The 18094-nt window shown below is 40.1% G+C and overlaps 1 protein-coding gene across 1 annotated transcript in view; it reads right to left on the bottom strand.

Annotated features, from left to right (window-relative positions):
* Positions 1-1668: 1668 nt before the first annotated feature.
* Positions 1669-18094, bottom strand: part of igsf9bb (immunoglobulin superfamily, member 9Bb) — a 113287-nt gene continuing 96861 nt past the window's right edge. The window contains exons 17-20 of the mRNA XM_029519620.1: positions 17260-17305; positions 9118-10755; positions 3736-3874; positions 1669-1866 (exon numbers count right to left, since the gene is read on the bottom strand). Coding sequence (XP_029375480.1) covers positions 1669-1866; positions 3736-3874; positions 9118-10755; positions 17260-17305 — 2021 coding nt within the window. The remainder of the gene's footprint in view (positions 1867-3735; positions 3875-9117; positions 10756-17259; positions 17306-18094) is intronic.

Below are 18094 nucleotides of genomic sequence, written 5' to 3'. Positions count from 1 at the left end.
CTCTCTGCATCCCCTTGATTTTAAATGATAAGCAGATAATGAAACTGAATACAAAAGGCCATGAGTGGAAAATGGCCAAAAGTGGCAGGTACTTATATAGGTGAGCACAACCACACAAGTAAAAAAATTCAAAGAGAAATAAAAATCAGACACAAGTGAAGCAGGCAACCTACCAGAAGCTCCATTAAGGCCAAACAATTTTTTTTACACCCCCTAATAAAAAAAAAAAAAACATATTATCACACAATATGGCACAAAATCCTATCCTCCAATATGTATGGATTGTTTTCTCATTATCTGGACTATTTTTGGCATGACTACAATTCTTTCTGAATAGGATTTGGAGCCCTCTAAAAGAACAAAAGTAGAAGAACTGGAAGAAGAAATGTAAAGTGACAGACACATACAGTATCTATTAAGATGGACAATATTTTGCTCCAGTGCAAATAGTTCTAATGTGAGAAGATAGAGCTGGACAGTGGCTAATTGGAGGGACTTTATGTTGAATGGTTCAGTTTATCTACTGCTTCAAAAGAAAACCTGAACATTTACAAAGTTTTGGGATTGAATTCCCATTTTCCATTTGTGCAAGTTGTTTGGCTTGACTATGTGAAATCTGAATGTCAGCCCCTGTTTAAACCTGCTGAATGATATCTGTTTAATATGAAATATCATCTGCTGAGAATCAAAAGATGTCTTTCACAAGCCCCAGTGAAGCAGGCCAGGGTTGTTTCTTTCCTGAAACAATACACTCATGTCCTGATCATTTAGGTTTGTGTTAGTGTTAGAGCAGAAAATATGAGAAAAGTCAATAAAAATATTTTTCACCAAATAATTTATATGAAAAAAAATGCAGCAAACAATGGGATGCAAAAAAGCTATTGTTTTCTGCTAGCTGATCCTGATTGTTGTGTGGTGTCGTGTCCTGTGCTCTGAGGTATACTTGGTAAGAAGTGAAAAAACCCATATTTTATGAGGCGAGTTTCTCGGCTGATAAGAGACGTTGCTTGCAGAGAGGATCCAGTGGGAGGGGCTGTAAACAGAGACCTGCAGGGGGAGGGGACTTATGGGGAGGATTGACTCAGCGCAAGAAACAATCTGGCCTGAAGACGTATTTCAAATTAAAAATGTTAACACTGGTGACTTCAAAAGTTGGGAAAAAACAAGGTTGGCATTGCCTCTTTCAGACCTCATGCTTTGCACTGGAGTAAAACTTTGGAAATCTGTGGCAGCTATCATTTAGATTTTCATCCCGAGTAGTCTACACACTTTAAAAAAAAAAAAAGGGAATACCGCTTGATTTCAATATACACTGGACATTCTTTTACTTTTGTGCATCCCAATCAGTGAAAATAATCCAAATTCTAGTCATAACATCTGTGATGGCATCATATCAATTAAGCTGCTTTACTGACAGTATGTCGAAAACAGATTTTAAATTGTATGTTTTTGATCTAATTTCTGATTGGAAACATATATGCTTCCTGATCTACAATACACCAAATCTGAATGCTGATATGCAGCACTATTCCCCTTTAGAGATAATAGACTGCAAACATCTGATGTCTTTTTTTTCTTTTTTTTTTAACTGGGATGTATCAATCATGAGCTTGTGTTATTTCTGAATGGGGGCATATTGCAGGGTTGTGGCCTTGTCCTCAAGGATTTTCAGAGCAGTGTGGCATGGTCTAGGTCTATGTTGTCCATGCTAGCCAAAATAGCCTTCTGGTCCTCCTGAAGTGGGCGGCGGTACAGCAGAGCAGAAAAGCGAGTGTATGGGTCATGGAGGATAGGCCGTTTCCTCTTCTTGCGGAGGTAGAGAGCTTCTTCGGGCTGGAGTACCTGAGAGGTGTAGGCCTGCTGGGTCTGGGTCTGAGAGGCGGAGACACCTGTAGGGGGGAGACAAATGGCAGGTCATTCCTAATAGAATTTATGGAGATAATGTTTACAGGCGATTTTATACAATAATTAGACATGGTTTTTGGAAAACTAGATACAAAGGTTTTATCCACTCTCATGTTTGAGACTATATGAAGATTAAACAATAGAGCTCATTTGCTCTTAGATTAGCTTCATACAAAAACAAAAAGCAAGACTGGCTCCGGAGATAGTAAAATACACCTACCTAACACCCACATTTAGACCTGGCCTTAAAATGTGTTTCATAAGGTTATGTTAAGGTCAGATAAAGATAGAAATTAAAATTTAAGGTAAATGCATGAAGGTCAGACCAGACCGTCAGATGCAGGTGGACGTTTTCAGCTGTCCGCCATTAGTATTATCCAACAGATGCAGCAAGACCAAGTATCAGCTCACTGTGATGTCAGAACCCAAGTCCATGCCCACTTACAGACTGCAGTCTACAAGAACGGACACATTCTCCAGAAATGCCAGTGCAGCAAGTCTGACTCTTCCTGCTAGCTTAAGAAAGACCAGAGAAACACACGTGGAGCAGCAGCTGGCATGTCAGTCAGCTCTCAGCTCACTAATGCATAATGAGATCTGAGCAGAGTGATGAGTATCATGATGTACCATGTGTGACTGTAACTTTCAGCTCACTGATGCCTCAAGTCTCTGCTGCTTAGCATCCAACCATGTGGAGATGACAAAGATCTGGGAAGCCACAGCAACTGGCCAAGGGTCAATTCTCTCCAGATTTAACGAATGAGACTTGCGTATATATGTTTGGGTTTTTTTTTTTTTTGTTTGTTTTTTTTTTTTCCAGGCCAGGCTAGCTGTTGCTCAGTCAACATTTCCTAAATTGTCAAACCATTGGTGTAAAAAGCTGAAAACACCAATATCAGTAGTTTGACATAGCATAATGACAAATTGGCCACAATCAATGAGGCTGCTAATGCAATGTCTGTGGAATCCACTGACTCTCCATAACATTACATTCCTGAATTTTTGTGTGTATATCTGTTTCCATTGTTATTTGGTGAACTGCAAATGTTAAATCTACTGCTCTCTTCAAACAGAAGTGTCCAAACTGAAGCAAACAAAACGGAGCAAGCTCAGCTGTCAGTATGTTACTTCCTAGTTAAAAACAATATATATGGGAGTATATATATATATATATTAAGTCAGGAGTTTTGAAGGACTGGAAACAGTAACATTTTGTGATGAATGAGCAGAAACTTTTGGGGGTTAAGATGAACGATGGTCGCAAACACATTTTATACACAACTACACCTTAGATGTGACACATCAGTAAATCAAGGAGTGAAACACAAAGCATAATTTTGTATAATTAATGGTGGCATTAACTTTGCGCACTAGTCTTGCAAAAAAGAATATCTTGTGGTTTAAAGTTAAAGAGTGAAATTTGTAAACTAGGGGTGCAGGATTTTAAAAAAACTGGGATTTATGAAGCAGAAATTGGGCGTCAATGATATTGAAACGTGGGATGCAAGGCTTTTGTGTTTTTAATATGCTTGTGAATCCACTAGTTTTATACCAAGGTAAGGCTGATCCAGTTATCACTTGATCTTTGCTTCAGATCATTATCTATAGTACTCCCATTTTTGGAGTGGAAATAGCAACTGCTTTGTCCACTGGTGAATGACTGAAAGAAAATTTGGTTTGAACCTCTCTGCCAATGGTTTTGTGCAAAGTTATTTATTAAGTTTAGCTATATCCTGCTTCCATTACTTTAAAACAGCAATTTTGTCTATGATTATGATAGAGCATCTTCCAGAGAAATGAAATGGCTTCAAGACAGAGAACAGCGGGAACAGGGCTCACACCTGCTTTCTTTCTTTTCTTGGAGTTGTTGTTGTTCAATGTCATCTTCTTGGCCTTTTTAATACGTTGATATCTCAGTGCATCAATCCTCTCAGACCCCGAAAGGGCACTCGGCGCACCTCGATGTTTTCTGGATAAAGAAGAGAGAGAGGGAACAACAGGTAACTTCAGGCCAAAAATAATAAATGGATTGTGTTTCTGCACTACGGAGCGCAACAAAACCAGAAACCTGCACAATCTCAAACAGCACCGCTCGTGCTAAGCCAAAGTTCAGCACATTGCCAAAGGATCAATGTGAGACACCTCAAGAGCTGAACTCTGAAATCCAGCAAAGATTTGTTTTTCGTAGCTTTGAAGAAAAATGCAATTAGTTCTACTACTGTTATATCCTTATATATATATAATCTGGATTTACTAACTTTAGATTTAGGCAAATACTAGGTTAATCAAATAAATTCAGATTATACACCTTGAAATAGTATAGTAAGTACTTTGCTCAAATTGATCCAAACATTCTCTATCCAAAAAAACAAAACAAAACAAAACAAAACACAGTATTAGATGATCCTTCTATTTACCTCATGGCGTGGAATAGGACAGAGAGCTACATTTTTGAGAAGATACAACATTTGAAAAAGACTTCCATTGTTGGTTTCAGAGGAAAATACCACAAAATTGAATGACATTTTTAACAAAATGGACATGACTTTTCAATTGTTGATGGTTTGGGTTCTTCTCAAAATGAATCTGTCTCACTCTGAAAATAACAGATGCAAAGGTTTCCTCAGTGTGGAGTGGATATTTCTCAGCTGCTCACGATTGTATCTACAGACCTGCCTCACATTCATGGAGGCACGATTGACTTGGCAGCCCACAGATTTCTGCTACAAACAGACACTCAATTTTCTCAAGGCACGGATACACAATTAGCATTACAGAGAGGCCATCTTCCAACTGTGGCTGCAGAGAGAAACCGAAGTTCATTAGTAAAGGGGGAGAATCACAGCTGAGCAACAAAGCATCATCAATGTAGTCATAGACATGGATACTGTCTACAATGGGCTTCACCATGCTGACAGGGGGAGAGATGGCGGGAGGGGAAAATGACTACTTGGGAACAGTCACATAATGAAAAATAAGCCAAAGAAAAGCGAAGCACTAGGACAACAAATGTAACAAGAATTTATCCATAGAATAGTCTTTTCTTTTTTTTTTCTTAACAGAAGAGCAATATTTAGCGATGGCATGCATGGCTGTTTGCACATGGAACACGACTTTAAAGGGGAATACATTCAAAAGCACTTCATTGGGCACTTCACTCAAACATAGGAGGCTGCTTATGCCCCTTTGGTGCCCCCCTCCCACCTCTGCAATTCTCTTGCCAAAATATTTGTTCCTTAGAAAAAAAGAAGTGCATGCGCTTTTTGGCAGGACACTTGCTTCATATGGCAGTAAGAACTGTTCTGCAGTCCAGACTTGCAAGTGGAATGGCTAAATGACAAATTGATAGATGGTTTAATTCATGCCACAGATGCTTTATACAGGGGATTAAGGCCCTGTGTCCACCAGGAATCTGTTAGGTTTTTGGGCGAAATAGATGCTTATGAAGTGTGGGTCATGGCTCCCGCTATTGTTTTGTGGATGCTGGTCTGTGGATCTGGTACATTTAAATGTATATTCATTCATTCATTCATCTTCTACTGCTTATCCATTTCCAGGTCACAGGGTTTGCTGGAGCCAATCTCAGCTCACATTGGGCGAGGGTATACCCTGGACAGGTCGTCGGTCTATCGCAGGGCCAACACACAGAGACAGACAGAGATGAACAACCACTCACACTCACACTCACACCTATGGACAATTCAGTCACCAATTAACTCAAACATGCATGTCTTTGGACGGTAGGAGGAAACCAGAGTACCTGGAGGAAACCAATGCAAGCACGGGGAGAACATGTGAACTCCACACAGAAAGGCCCCAGGCCCGGGAACTGAATCCACTACCTTCTTATTGTGGAGCAACAGCACTAACCACTGCCAGAAAAAAATTATATATATATATATATATATATATATATATATATATACATCATTAAAGAGGTGCCCCTCTTGATCAGCATGCGTGATCAATCACGCATGCTAAGCTTTCATCACTGTCACTGCCGGCATTTCAGTTGAAATGTTAATGAAAAAAAAAAAAGAGCTGCAAATGACAGCTCCCAGTGGACACACAGTTTAAGGTCTTAATCTTATAAAATCTTTCTTGGAGTTTGGAATCCAAAATATTTTCAGTTAGTGTCATACAACATAAGCATCTGTAAACACTAAATGCCAGACTGCGTCACGCTTGAGGAGAATGCTAACAGTGCTTTTACAATGTGATCATCTCAGAATATAAGTTTCTATGTGGAAGAAAGGCCACATAGACAACAGTTTCATAAATTCACTGTTTGCCACACTTTGTAAGAATCTTTTTAGTACAAAAATACAGGAGACTAGAGAGAAGTAGCGATTATACCTTTGGAAAGCAGCATTTCTTATTAATGTTCATGACAACATTACCCGAATCTAGCTCCAGTTCTGTGACTGCTCTGTGGCCACCTAATTGACTTCAGTATTGTTTATGCTTTGATGGAAGTAATGCTTGGGACAACTTTTATCATTAGCAGGGTACTTTGCTGGGCTATGGTGAGCAGTCAGTAACAGCAAAGAGCTGCAAGGCTGTTTGTCAAAACACATGTAGGCTGAAAGCAAAGAGGAAGTAAGACTTAGTGAATGAAAATTCTGCATCTTATAAATATTTCCAGCTAAATGTATGAAGCCCACATCAAGAAAAAGGCTGTCATCTGAGTGTAGGTCTCATTGTGGGAAGTTGGTTTAGTCTTGTGGTGGGTGATACAGGGCAAACTTGCCAAGAAGGTAATTAGGACTACTGTAGAGCTGCAAACTGAGCACATGAGCAAAGTGTACATGAAAATGCATAGGGCTACAATTGAACTGGTCCTGACGAAGATGGAGGAATAGGATAGGTAGCTTCCTCACTCGACTTGTATTCTAGACCAATGCAACTCCTTAGCATAACTCTCAGGGCTTGACCAGTAAGCCACCTTGACTTTTGCTTGGATGTAAAGTTGGTGGTAAAACCATCGACTATGAAAGTGGAGGAGGAAGAGGGATGAATGTTCCATAACAGCTGCCTGGAGCAGATAATGGAGCCATTATTACAAAAAAGAGAGAAAAGGTGGCTCTTCCTCAAACTGGATGACAATGAGCTGCGTGTGGCAGGAGGACAATCTTAGTGAACTGCAGCATGAGCAAGTGGGGTTGGGATCTTGAGCAAACTCGGGAGTGGAGGAGTTGGGACAAGTCTTGCTTATACTGTGATGGTGAGAGTAATTTTTTCTGAAGCATGCTTTGCATTGAAAGTGAAATGAGAGCAGTAAATACTAGTGGCATACTAATACTTAACTGGGTATTGAGTTCTGAGGTGTGGCCTCATCAAGATAAATTAATAGAAAAGTATGCAAAGAACAGATCTTGTACATAAAACCATCAACCTACACTGTCAAAAAGGGTACAGAAGGGACTTGCTTCAGCATTGACACTCAATTAACTTTGAGATGACGTCCATCATATGACATGCTGTACGTGTGTGTGGTTTTATATCTTGACAAAAATGATTTATGTGTGACTTGATAGAACCTAACAACCACTGACCCGAGAATAGTTTTGTGTGGCCATGCAGAGATGTTTTCTTTGTCTTTAGCACCAAAGTCTTTCCTGAAATGTATCATATAGCTCTTGATGACCTTTGAAACAGGGAACATCCAAAGCATGAACATTAAATCTCTCTACATAAACTTGTTTGGCTGATAAGACTACCGTTGTCTAACTCATATCTAAACCTGAGGTAGGATTGCCTGAAGTGGATTATTATGATTTATAGATTCAAAAGCTGCATGTGAATGTGGTCAGTTAGCAAACTACTCAAGCATGAAATCATGTTGGTGATACATCTCTGACCTCAACTATCAGCTAACAGACGGCATATGCATATCAGTCAGAATGCATAACGTAACAGACTGCAGAACTTAAAATGCATAGCCACTTTGATAAAAACGAAATAACTGAAATGAACCACACATGTCGACTGAAGGAAGGAACAAATTAAACAAAGACTCAAAGTCTTGTATTCCCCTTTAAAGGACGAGGTGATCAAAAAAGTCCCACCTGCTAACCCCCCCCTTTCAGACATGGATCCAACCCTTACCTATTGCGGTGTAGAGGACCTGGTCACAACAACGCTGCCCAGATAGCTGAGATCAATCAAAAACAAAGCAGGTAAGACTCCAGGAGCTATCAAGTACCACCATACTGCCCCTTATTCATAATGATGGAGACATTGCAGTACATGAGAAGCGGACAGGCCCTGTGACACACTTTGCCCAACAACCTTTCCTTGGTAGTCAGACCTGGGGGAACTCCTGGGGGCAATTGAAGGGGTAGGGGAGAGGAGGGTTATAGAAAGGGAAGGGGAGAGGAACGTTGGAGAAAATCTGAAGGTAAGGGAGAATTGATCATGCAGTCAGGTTACTTAGGCCGAGGATGGGCCGCAGGGCCTGCCAAGATGAAATCTTCTTAAAGCATCCCTCTGCATGATAAAGGCATCTTCAAAGGCTCGGAGCTAGACATAACAATGGGTGTTTTGTCTGGGGAATCAATTGGATGAATATTATGGGATTCCTCCTGTTAGGTGAAAGCAGGTAACGCATGATATAGATGGAAAAACAGGGGCCCTGAGGTGATGTTTGCAGATTCCCAGGCTTTAAGGGGCTTGTGTCAAACTAATTACACACTGCACTGACAGTAGTAGTTTTCACTGTAGCCCCAAAAGGTCTGAAATGTAATCTGTGAAGCACATGCATTTCCTTGTCAAATGAAAAAACGATTTGTTCCACTATTTATATTTGGTTACTTTTCACTGGAAAATGCAACATATTTGTGTATTTGAGTGTTCATTTTGGAACAATGCTTCACAGATGCAGTGGGTGAATACCTCTAACTTGATGTTTGACATGAAAAGCAGCACTGACCATATTGAAACTAAACTGAAAACTTCCAGAGCTGACAGAATGAATCATCACAATAAAATGGTTTTTCTTCAACCACAGTTTTCATTTTCCATATAAAAATATTAACACATGAAAAAACTAAGCTATCAAACTAATTTGCCACAGAGATGATTAAAAAAACTGATGGATATTTGACAGCACTCTGGTAACCAAAATGTCAGAGCAAATTCACACATCAAAGCATTATGGGTTGGGGCAGATGATTCAAATGGTATCCCTTGCTGCATGCCTAATGCACCTACCCTGAAGCTGACAACTGGGGTGGAGAGGGCTCAGATGGAAGAATCTCCTCCTCAGTCCTCCTCTGAGATGGCATCTGCCCAAATATGTTGCTGCTTTCCATGGGGGGTGATGGGGACTGGGAAACTGGGTAGCTGGTTGCAGAAGTGGCAAAGGCCATGTGGGAACGGTAGCTGGGGCTTGCTCTCCTGCTACCCTGGCCTTGGGCAGGTGAGGAGGAAGGGGAAGATCTCCTTGAGAAGCTGGCTGTGGAAGGAGGGAGGAGGGTAATCTCAGACATCTCTGGGGGTATGGAAGGTTGGACAATGCTGGGACGTGGCCTGGGACGGACTACAATCTCTGGGGAGCCTGTATGAGAGCTAAAAGGACTTTGGGTGAGGGGTGAAAGTCGAGAGGGCTGAAGAACCACCTGATGCATGCCTGAATCCATCCTACGAGCCTGTCTGGGACTGAAACGTGGGGTGGTCTCAAACCATCGTGTGTCCAGGCTACTGAATGTGCTAGGGACAATATGGGCCATTGGATCGGTGTAAGGCAAAACCGGCACACCCATACCGTGGCTTGTGTGTCTTAGCTGCCCTAATTGTGCCTCTTGCATAGCTAAATGCTTGGCTGGGGAGCCATGAGGCTTGGCCTTGCTGGGTGACTTGCTTTTGTGGCTCTTTGGGGCTTCCAGTGGCAGGACAGCTGGGTAAGTAGGCATTGGGAGATTGGAAGGCTGGAAAGCACTAAGGGGAAGAACATGAGGTGGAGGAGGGTATGGAGAGTCATGGCGGAGATGCAAAGGGTGGGGTGGTGGAAAAATAAATTGGGGGCCCTCCAGGCTTGCAAAAGTGAAATCCAGTCCCTGCCAAATCTCCGGTGAGCGAGAGGACGAGGTAAGTGTCAGAGGAAGAGGGAAACCAGAGACAGCATATTGTGGAAAATCACCTTCCCCCATTTCTTCAGGAATCATAGGGTGACCAAAAGGACCTTCAGCAAGGTATGGAGGGGAGGACATGACAGAGCTGAGAGGGCTGGTATCAGGCATGTAAAAAGGAGGTGGGGGTTCGTGATCCCCTGGGGGGCCTAGATAGCCATAGAAAGCCCTATGGTGGAGAGAGCCACGGATCTGCCCTGTTGCCTGTAGCCGACTGCTCTCCATGATGGTCATACCTTCGAAGGGCCTGTGGAAACGAGGGCTGTAGGCTGGAGGCTGCAGATAGGATTCCTGGCTGGAGATGGGGGAAATCTGGTGAGGCCGAAGGGGGGCCATTACTGGGGGCAGAGGCCTGGGATCGTCATTTTCTTCATCTGACTGCCGAAATTCAGGATAGAGGTCAGATTCTTCCACAAAGGGGAAACCCTCAATTCGTCGGGGCTTAACAGTCATTTCTGCATCAGTGGGATCAATGACAAAGCGTCCATCTGGGCCTCTGCTTATGAGTTCAATGGGTGTTGTTGCTTCAGCTTCATGTTTGGTAATTCCGTACTTCTTGCTTGTTATTGCTCTTTTGGTCTTCTTGTACAAAGATAGTTCCTCCTTCTTCCCTGGGCTTGGTGGTGGTTTCTTCCCACGCTGGTCATGACTATCTTCAGATGATTCTGATGGGGATGCCTTTGAATGAATGCTCTCAGGGCTCACCTTTCCCGAAGATGACCTATAAGAAAACAATACAAAAGTAATTAATATTCCAAACGACAACAGTGCCCTCCAAAGCCAATTGTCAGTAGACTCAACATAAATCCAACGGCAGTATAATAAAAGTAGAAGCACACCTCATCCAAGCACATGTGATAGAAGCACATAGAAGCACAGGTCAAGGTGAGTTCCAGCTTATCATTAGTGAACAGAGGTATCCTGTAGAATCTGGTGCATGTGAATTTCTTGTCAGTTTGATAAAGAGTAAAGACATGAATATTGTGAATCTTTATTGACCTGAAAATGAAAATACAGAGTTACAACATGATCATTCTCTGCTTTCCTCACCTACTTGGCAACTCAACCTATGCTTTCTTTTTTTAGTGCAGAAGGTCCACACAGGGAAGGGACATAAAACACTAAATGAAACACTAACTGGACCCATGGTAATCTCTAACATGTATCATATTCATGCATAATTTCAAGACAATTTAGCTAGTTTGTTAATTCCCCTTTAGTGCCCTGTTGGCAGAATAGATTCAGTCATTTTGCTGTTTCAGTAAATGAAACATCAAGCTTGGCTGCAGTAAACCATGCCTGATGCTGCTTTGTCTCTAGCCACGTGAACTATAATGTATTTGGTATTACATTTTCATTGAGTTTGGCTTTGCACTCCAGCACACTTTTTTGTCATAGGGGACAAGTATTATTATTGTAGATTAGCTTAGCTAGCTTAGCTACCCTGCAAGTTGAGCATGAGGAATATCAGCAAAAGAGCCTTTGATGTGGAAATGTATCTCTCTTACATTTTTTTTTTTTTATTTTTAAGATTTATTTTTGGGCTTTTATGGCTTTATTTTGGCAGCATGGTTAGTGTTGTTGCCCGACAATAAGGAGGTCCTGGGTTCAGTTCCCAACCTGGGTCCTTTCTGTGCAAAGTTTGTATGTTCTCCCCATGTCTGCGTGGGTGAAATTGGTGACTCCAAATTGTCTGTAAGTCTGAGTGTGAGTGTGAGTGGTTGTTGGTCTCTGTCTGTCTCTGTGTGTTGGCCCAGTGATGGACTGGTGACCTGTCACCAAGTGTGAGCTGGGATTGGCTCCAGCTACCCCAGCGACCCGGAAGCGGAAAAGCGGTAGAAAATGACTGAAAGAATGAATGAATGCCTCTATTTTAGTCAGAAACTAGTATAGAAGCCTTTAGGAAACAGGGAAACAGAGAGAAGGGAATGACCTTGGCCAGATTCAAACCAGGGATGCTGAAATTACAAGGCACATGCTCTAAACCACTTGACCACCAATGCTCTTAGGCACAAATGTGATCATTTTGTTGTGTAAGAAAAGGTGCATGGGGATGATAGGGAGAGAGCATCTGGAAGCACAATGAGCACTGTCTCCCTTGATGCTCTAGGAGAATATTTTGTGATGGTCAGGATGTAAATCTAAATGTCTGGAGTCAATGTAGGAGTCCGGGTTTGGAGAATCTGGTTTTGTACTAGATTTGAGCGAAACAGTAATAATAGGGTAGTTGGCATCAACAGCAAAGTAACACCAAGGAATGGCAAAGCAGACAAGTAGGGTAGAAGAGGCACTTGAACACACCTACAGAAAAAAGTAAAAGGATACTGACTGTTCAGCTAACAACTGCTAAAATAGGCTTAGTCTAATGTCATTGAATTCGATTGCAGAAAGGTTTAGGTTTTAGAATGCTTGGTGGTGTCGATCAATCTTCATTGACTCTTTGCTGACTCTTCGCTTTTCTAATACATTCCAAGTTGAGGAATGATATAACATGTACTGAGAACATAGTCAGACAAAAAAACATCATGTGAAACTCAGTTCCAGTGGATTTTATATTCTTGTAAAAAAGGAAGATAAAAAAATGTTTTGATAGGAAAGAGGATATAAAACCACTATTTCCTTTAAAGCCACAATAATTTTATTAGATGGTAAAATAAAACATAGAGCCAGTCCTCAATTGCTTAACCTTGTGCTTATAATGACTAAGATAGGTATCCAGTGTTTATTTAGCAGCTGTTGATAAAAAGAAGGACTGTTAAGTAAAATACATTTGTAAGGATTGTTTGCACTGTCTTTTCAGGCATGTTTTTGCTTATTTTTTACAACATAACTCAATTCATCTGGTCCTTAATTCTATTGGATACAATAAGAATTTAATCAGTTCATTTAGACAACAGACTAAAACTGTTTCATACATTTCTGATCACTTTTATTCATAAAAACATCTAAATAATGTTGTTAATTGTGTTCATAATCATACACTACCATACTACCATAAGAATAAAGGCTAAACTAATAAAATACAGTCAAAGTGTGGCCATACTGTGGCTAGTACACACAAATAACACACCACAACAACAGGAAACACTACAAATAGTAGTGATGCTCGTGTCAAAACAAAAATTATGGCAACAGAGTAAAATTAAATAGCTCCAAAATGAAGACCCAGTCATCACTACTGATACATTAAAAATACAGATTATATATTTAGATAAAATGCTCAGTTTTCACACTGTTTCCATGAGCTTTAGCACTTAAGGAGCAGCACTAATGTTGCTGTGGTTACAGGTTAATACTGTAGAACCACAATTGTTTTTGAGGCATTGGAACGAGGCAGATTAACAGGGTGACGAAGAGATGCAGCTGAGACAGCATCTGGGATAGAAGAGGAGCAGTAGTTAAGTCACCAATGTCAAAGACAAAGCATTTAAGGTCCCTTGGAGGTGAAATAGCGATTTAATGGAGTTAATGGGGACAGTCACATATAACTCAAACACATACAATACAGGCCAAAAGTTTGGACACACCTTCTGATTCAAATGAATAGAAAAGTGTGTCCAAACTTTTGGCCTGAACTGTATAAAGTCAGAACATACAAGTCGTGTGTAGTGTAGAAAACACAGATTGTATTGAACCTTCTTTGCTTCATTCCCGAAGATTTGTGCAGAGTTAAGTAGCTGCTTGCTGTAGCGCTTTCACTTCTCTGTGAAGCAAGATTTTAAGAATAATAGCATGATAGTTTCATTATTTGCTTTAGATTAATTGACTTTAAAGAAAGGGAATCACCATTACCATACAGTGATTTATCACTATATTGTATGAAGCTGACCAACAGGATCTCAGTGTCTGAATCACATTATTATTAAAAAGACTAATTTCACTCATTGGGAAATACTCTTATTCTCATTCTTGTAGGATATGAGTATTGATACTAGTATCGCTGTGTCTCTTCACTAAATACAAAGTTAGGGCCAAGGTGTTGTTAGCTCCCTAAAAAATCTAATGCTCGTTTGTTTCATTCACACAAAAACTGAAAGTACAGTGTATAATTTTAAGGCTAGTTTTGCTTGAGAATCTGAGCATGTAATCCAACTTTGAGATTTTTATCAAAGCATCAAATATCAAGAATCCAAAAAAAATATTTTTAGTTTCATACCAAATTTTTAATACCGTATTAAACAAGTAAATATTCAACTACAGTAAAACAAAAATTTGTTCAATCGCGTGTATTGTTATTATCTTTTTGTTAAATTGGATTTGATGACGTTTATATGCTAAGAAAGTATCTAAAAATTATATCAAAGCAAAGGTTTCATTATTGCATACCACTGTTGAACCTTTTCAAACGATACCCAACTGTAACCAGTTTCCTGGTTGGGAACACTGATGTCCTTGAATGATATCCGGGAAACCCATGTAGGCACAGCATTTATGTATTTACTGCTGAACTAGACTACGTTTTCCCTCACCTGACTTCCCATTTAGTGTACAGACATTGAAGACAGACAGTGAAATCTGCTCCGAGTTAACTGAATGAAATGAAAAGAACTACATTTTCCAACATGTTGGACTATAAAATGAAAGTGAAGATCATATTTTCTCCTCCTGCTGACCTGACCTCATCTGACCTCAATCCTGCTCCAAGTGGTAAAATTGATTATGTATTTAAAAATTCATGCTCTGATGATGATGAATCTTCATCTTTCATGTAAGACCATGACCAGTGTTGTTGCCTGGTGGGGTTATTTGGCTGGAAGCATGCAGCCAGGTCAGGAGTCTGAGGGCTTGGGGCTGAACCCAATTGCAAAAAGTTGAATGTGTAGAGTGTGCAAGGACGGGGGGGCAATGGTTGGCACACTCACTGAGGACTGGAAGGTTTGGGCCTGTACCTGCTCTCATCCAGCCAGTAGGGCTCAATGCTTGGACTCAAGCTAAGTGGACTCCTGTGGAAGTTGGGAGATCAAACAGTAAGAAGTGTGGAAAATATGCAGGAAAACAGGAAGCCTGTCAATGAAAGGTACATTTATAAAAAAGAAGTGAGAGAGAAGAGGTAGATTTTGGAGTGAAAATTTTGAAAACTGTAATGAATTATCTGAGAAAAAGGGAACGTTAATATAGAAGAAATGCTTGCAGACATTAAAGCCCAAAACGGAATAACAACATGTTCGTAAAGGCAAAAGAAACTAAAGAAATGTTAGTGAAGATGTGTGAGACAGTTCTCTATGTAATACCTCTCAGGGTAAAATGGCCCCTAATCCCTGCACACTCAGACCCACAACACAGCTCAGATTTCTCTCATTTTAATGTTTGTACTTCCCACTCAAGACAGGAGGGTAGCTGACGAGCGAAGAGGGAGAAATCGAGGAAATGCCATCTGAGGCCACATCGCTTGCTTTGACAACCACATAGCTGTGTTGCTGCTCCACTGCTCTCTGAGGCCTTCAAATATACATAGCCTGTGCATGTCACACAACTGAGCAACAGCCATACATTCAGGCAAACCTGGATTGTGACTGTACCGATCAGAAAGAAATCCTTACTTAAAGCCCCTATGTGTAGAAAAGTATCATTGTTTTCAAACTTTCGATAAAAACAGATACATTCTGATGCTGACTGTGTATAAACAGATCAACTCAGCCAGCAGTGGGCAGAAGGATTTACTGTCTTTAAGCTTCCAAGGCAGATATTCAGATATTCTAAAATCCTTAACATGGAGGCTTTATTCACAAGCAAAAAATTGCTTTAAGCTAGTTTTTTCCTTTTTCCCCCCAACAATCATCCCTGAACTTCAGAGATGAGGCTGGAGGTATTATCACATTAAAGACCCAAACCCAAACCTGAGACTGCACTGTTTGCTGATTTATTACTTTCAAAAAGGCTAAATTATTGTTGAAACAATTGATCACTGTAGTATTTTCTTTTGTTTAACTAAGCAAAAATTACTCAAACATGAGTGCTTCTAGTGCAGAGTCATTTCAAAATTAAAGTGTTTCAGAGACATCCACTGTGGATGATCATACATTTGAACAAACTTCTGTGAAGGCCATCACTTGGACTTTCTGTTTAAGTGGGTCACTAACACAGTTTACTCTGGTCATAATTACAACAGTTAACTCCACCTGTGCTCTATTGTGGAAAAAAGCTCTGTTAAAGGACATGAAATGTGCTTTAAGGACAGAACAGTGGAAATAAAGTTGTGGAGCTATTGTCATCCGCAGACTTGTTGTCATTTGATCAAAGTATTGCTCAGACACAGCAGATACTGGTTATGAATGCATTCACAAATAAATAAGCCAACTTCAGACATAAAGCTGATCTATTTATTTATTTATTTATTTATGTCTTCTCAAACAGGACCGCTTTTGACATTCGTGGAAACACATTTCTGTGGTAATGCCATGGCAGGGTGGACAACCTTACAGGCAAAAGGGGATTTATATGCCTCTGTATGTTTTGGTTTGGAGAAATCTAAGATCAAACAGGAGACTAATAGAGTATCTTGAAGGAAAGTGAATCCCTCTCTGCCTTTACACGCTTTATAATTGGGACTATATAAATTGTAACTCCAACATGAGGCCACTGGCCATCTAAGATCAAGAAGTGAGCAATATTTTTTATTTATACTTCAAGACTATTTATCAGACATATCTACTGGGTAATAGGGGTATTGGCTCCTGTCTAATGAGTAATTTCTGCTTAAAAATCTAGACCTCGCTTCATGTTCTGTCTGCATGTCCAGTTCATTTCAATAGGTTTTTCTTTAGCATTCAATTTCATGACCAAACACAGAAATGCACAGTTCACTTAAAGTAAACAGTGTTTTGGTCAGTCTACATCTACAGATGAACCGGATAATGTTCATACAGACAGCTAGAACAACTCACCATTAAAAACTTTTTTTAATAATTTTTTTTTTTTGTGGGGAATTATCGTTTGGTTATCAAACAGTATGATAGTATATATATATATATATATATATATTTCACAGTTTTTTGGTTGTTTTTCTTTTGCTCTTTGTCAGTAGTTATCGTCATCCTTCATAAATACTATTCAGAATGTTACAGTGGTTAAAAGAAGTGTATACATTTTAGTATTTACTTCTTTTACAACAGATTTCATTTGCCTGATCAATGACCGATGGATGAATCTGGTGTGTTTTTACGCTTGTGTGCAGTGTCTAGTGTTGCTCTCTGTTATGTCTGTTGTGCAGTGGAGGGTTACTTACGGAGTTTCCATGCTTTTTCTGCAGTGGGTTATGGAGAGAGGGGGGTCTGAAAGTTGAAGAAGGAAAGAAGATCATTAAAGCATTAAAGAAGCTTGTCTATATATAACCACAGCAAATATGTTCATCACTCATGTCAGAACTGCAACAAAGGAATTCATGATAGATGCTACGTTCCCCTCCCTGGCCCTCTAGCAGACTGCAACCACATGACCTATTTTCAAATTCACCATTACATTATATTTCATGTCAGGTCCAGTGAAAGAATAACAGTGAACAGCACCTTCAAAAAAGATGTGACATATCTAATGATTGAAGTCAAACATTATTTAACAGTGTTAAGCCAGACAGTTAAATGAATCTTCTGCTTGCTGCCTTATTTAGACAGAAGAGACAGAAAACTGAAGCCAGTGTCCATCAAGAAGTGGAACCCATCGTAAACTAAAATGTCCCTGTCTCAAAAAGATGTGAGAACTGTGAGTGGATGACCAAGGGGAGAAGCATAAATAAAGCATTTTCTGAGCAACCAACTTCCTTTAGATCAAATTCTTCCAGATGTCCAATATGTGTGAATAAATGAAGCCTGGCCATCGTCAAAAGAGCTCTGTGGTTGCCTTACTACTTAACACTATACTATGAAGGATATCCAATATATTGAATAAATGAATTTTTGCTGTTTGGATGTGCAGTTCTCATAAAACATCACAACTGCAGTTCAAGTACATCGATGGTGTATGTGGAACACTTCCAATTTTTACTAGTACGTGAAATGCTTGGTGTACAAAACACAGCATGACAGAAACATCTGTCGATATTTCTCTGACGTTTTGAACTATGC

The sequence above is a fragment of the Echeneis naucrates genome, chromosome 14 (assembly GCF_900963305.1).
Source record: "Echeneis naucrates chromosome 14, fEcheNa1.1, whole genome shotgun sequence".
Classification (NCBI taxonomy): domain Eukaryota; kingdom Metazoa; phylum Chordata; class Actinopteri; order Carangiformes; family Echeneidae; genus Echeneis; species Echeneis naucrates.
Note: the sequence above shows the minus strand (reverse complement) of the source record. Positions and strands in the feature narration are given on the sequence as shown.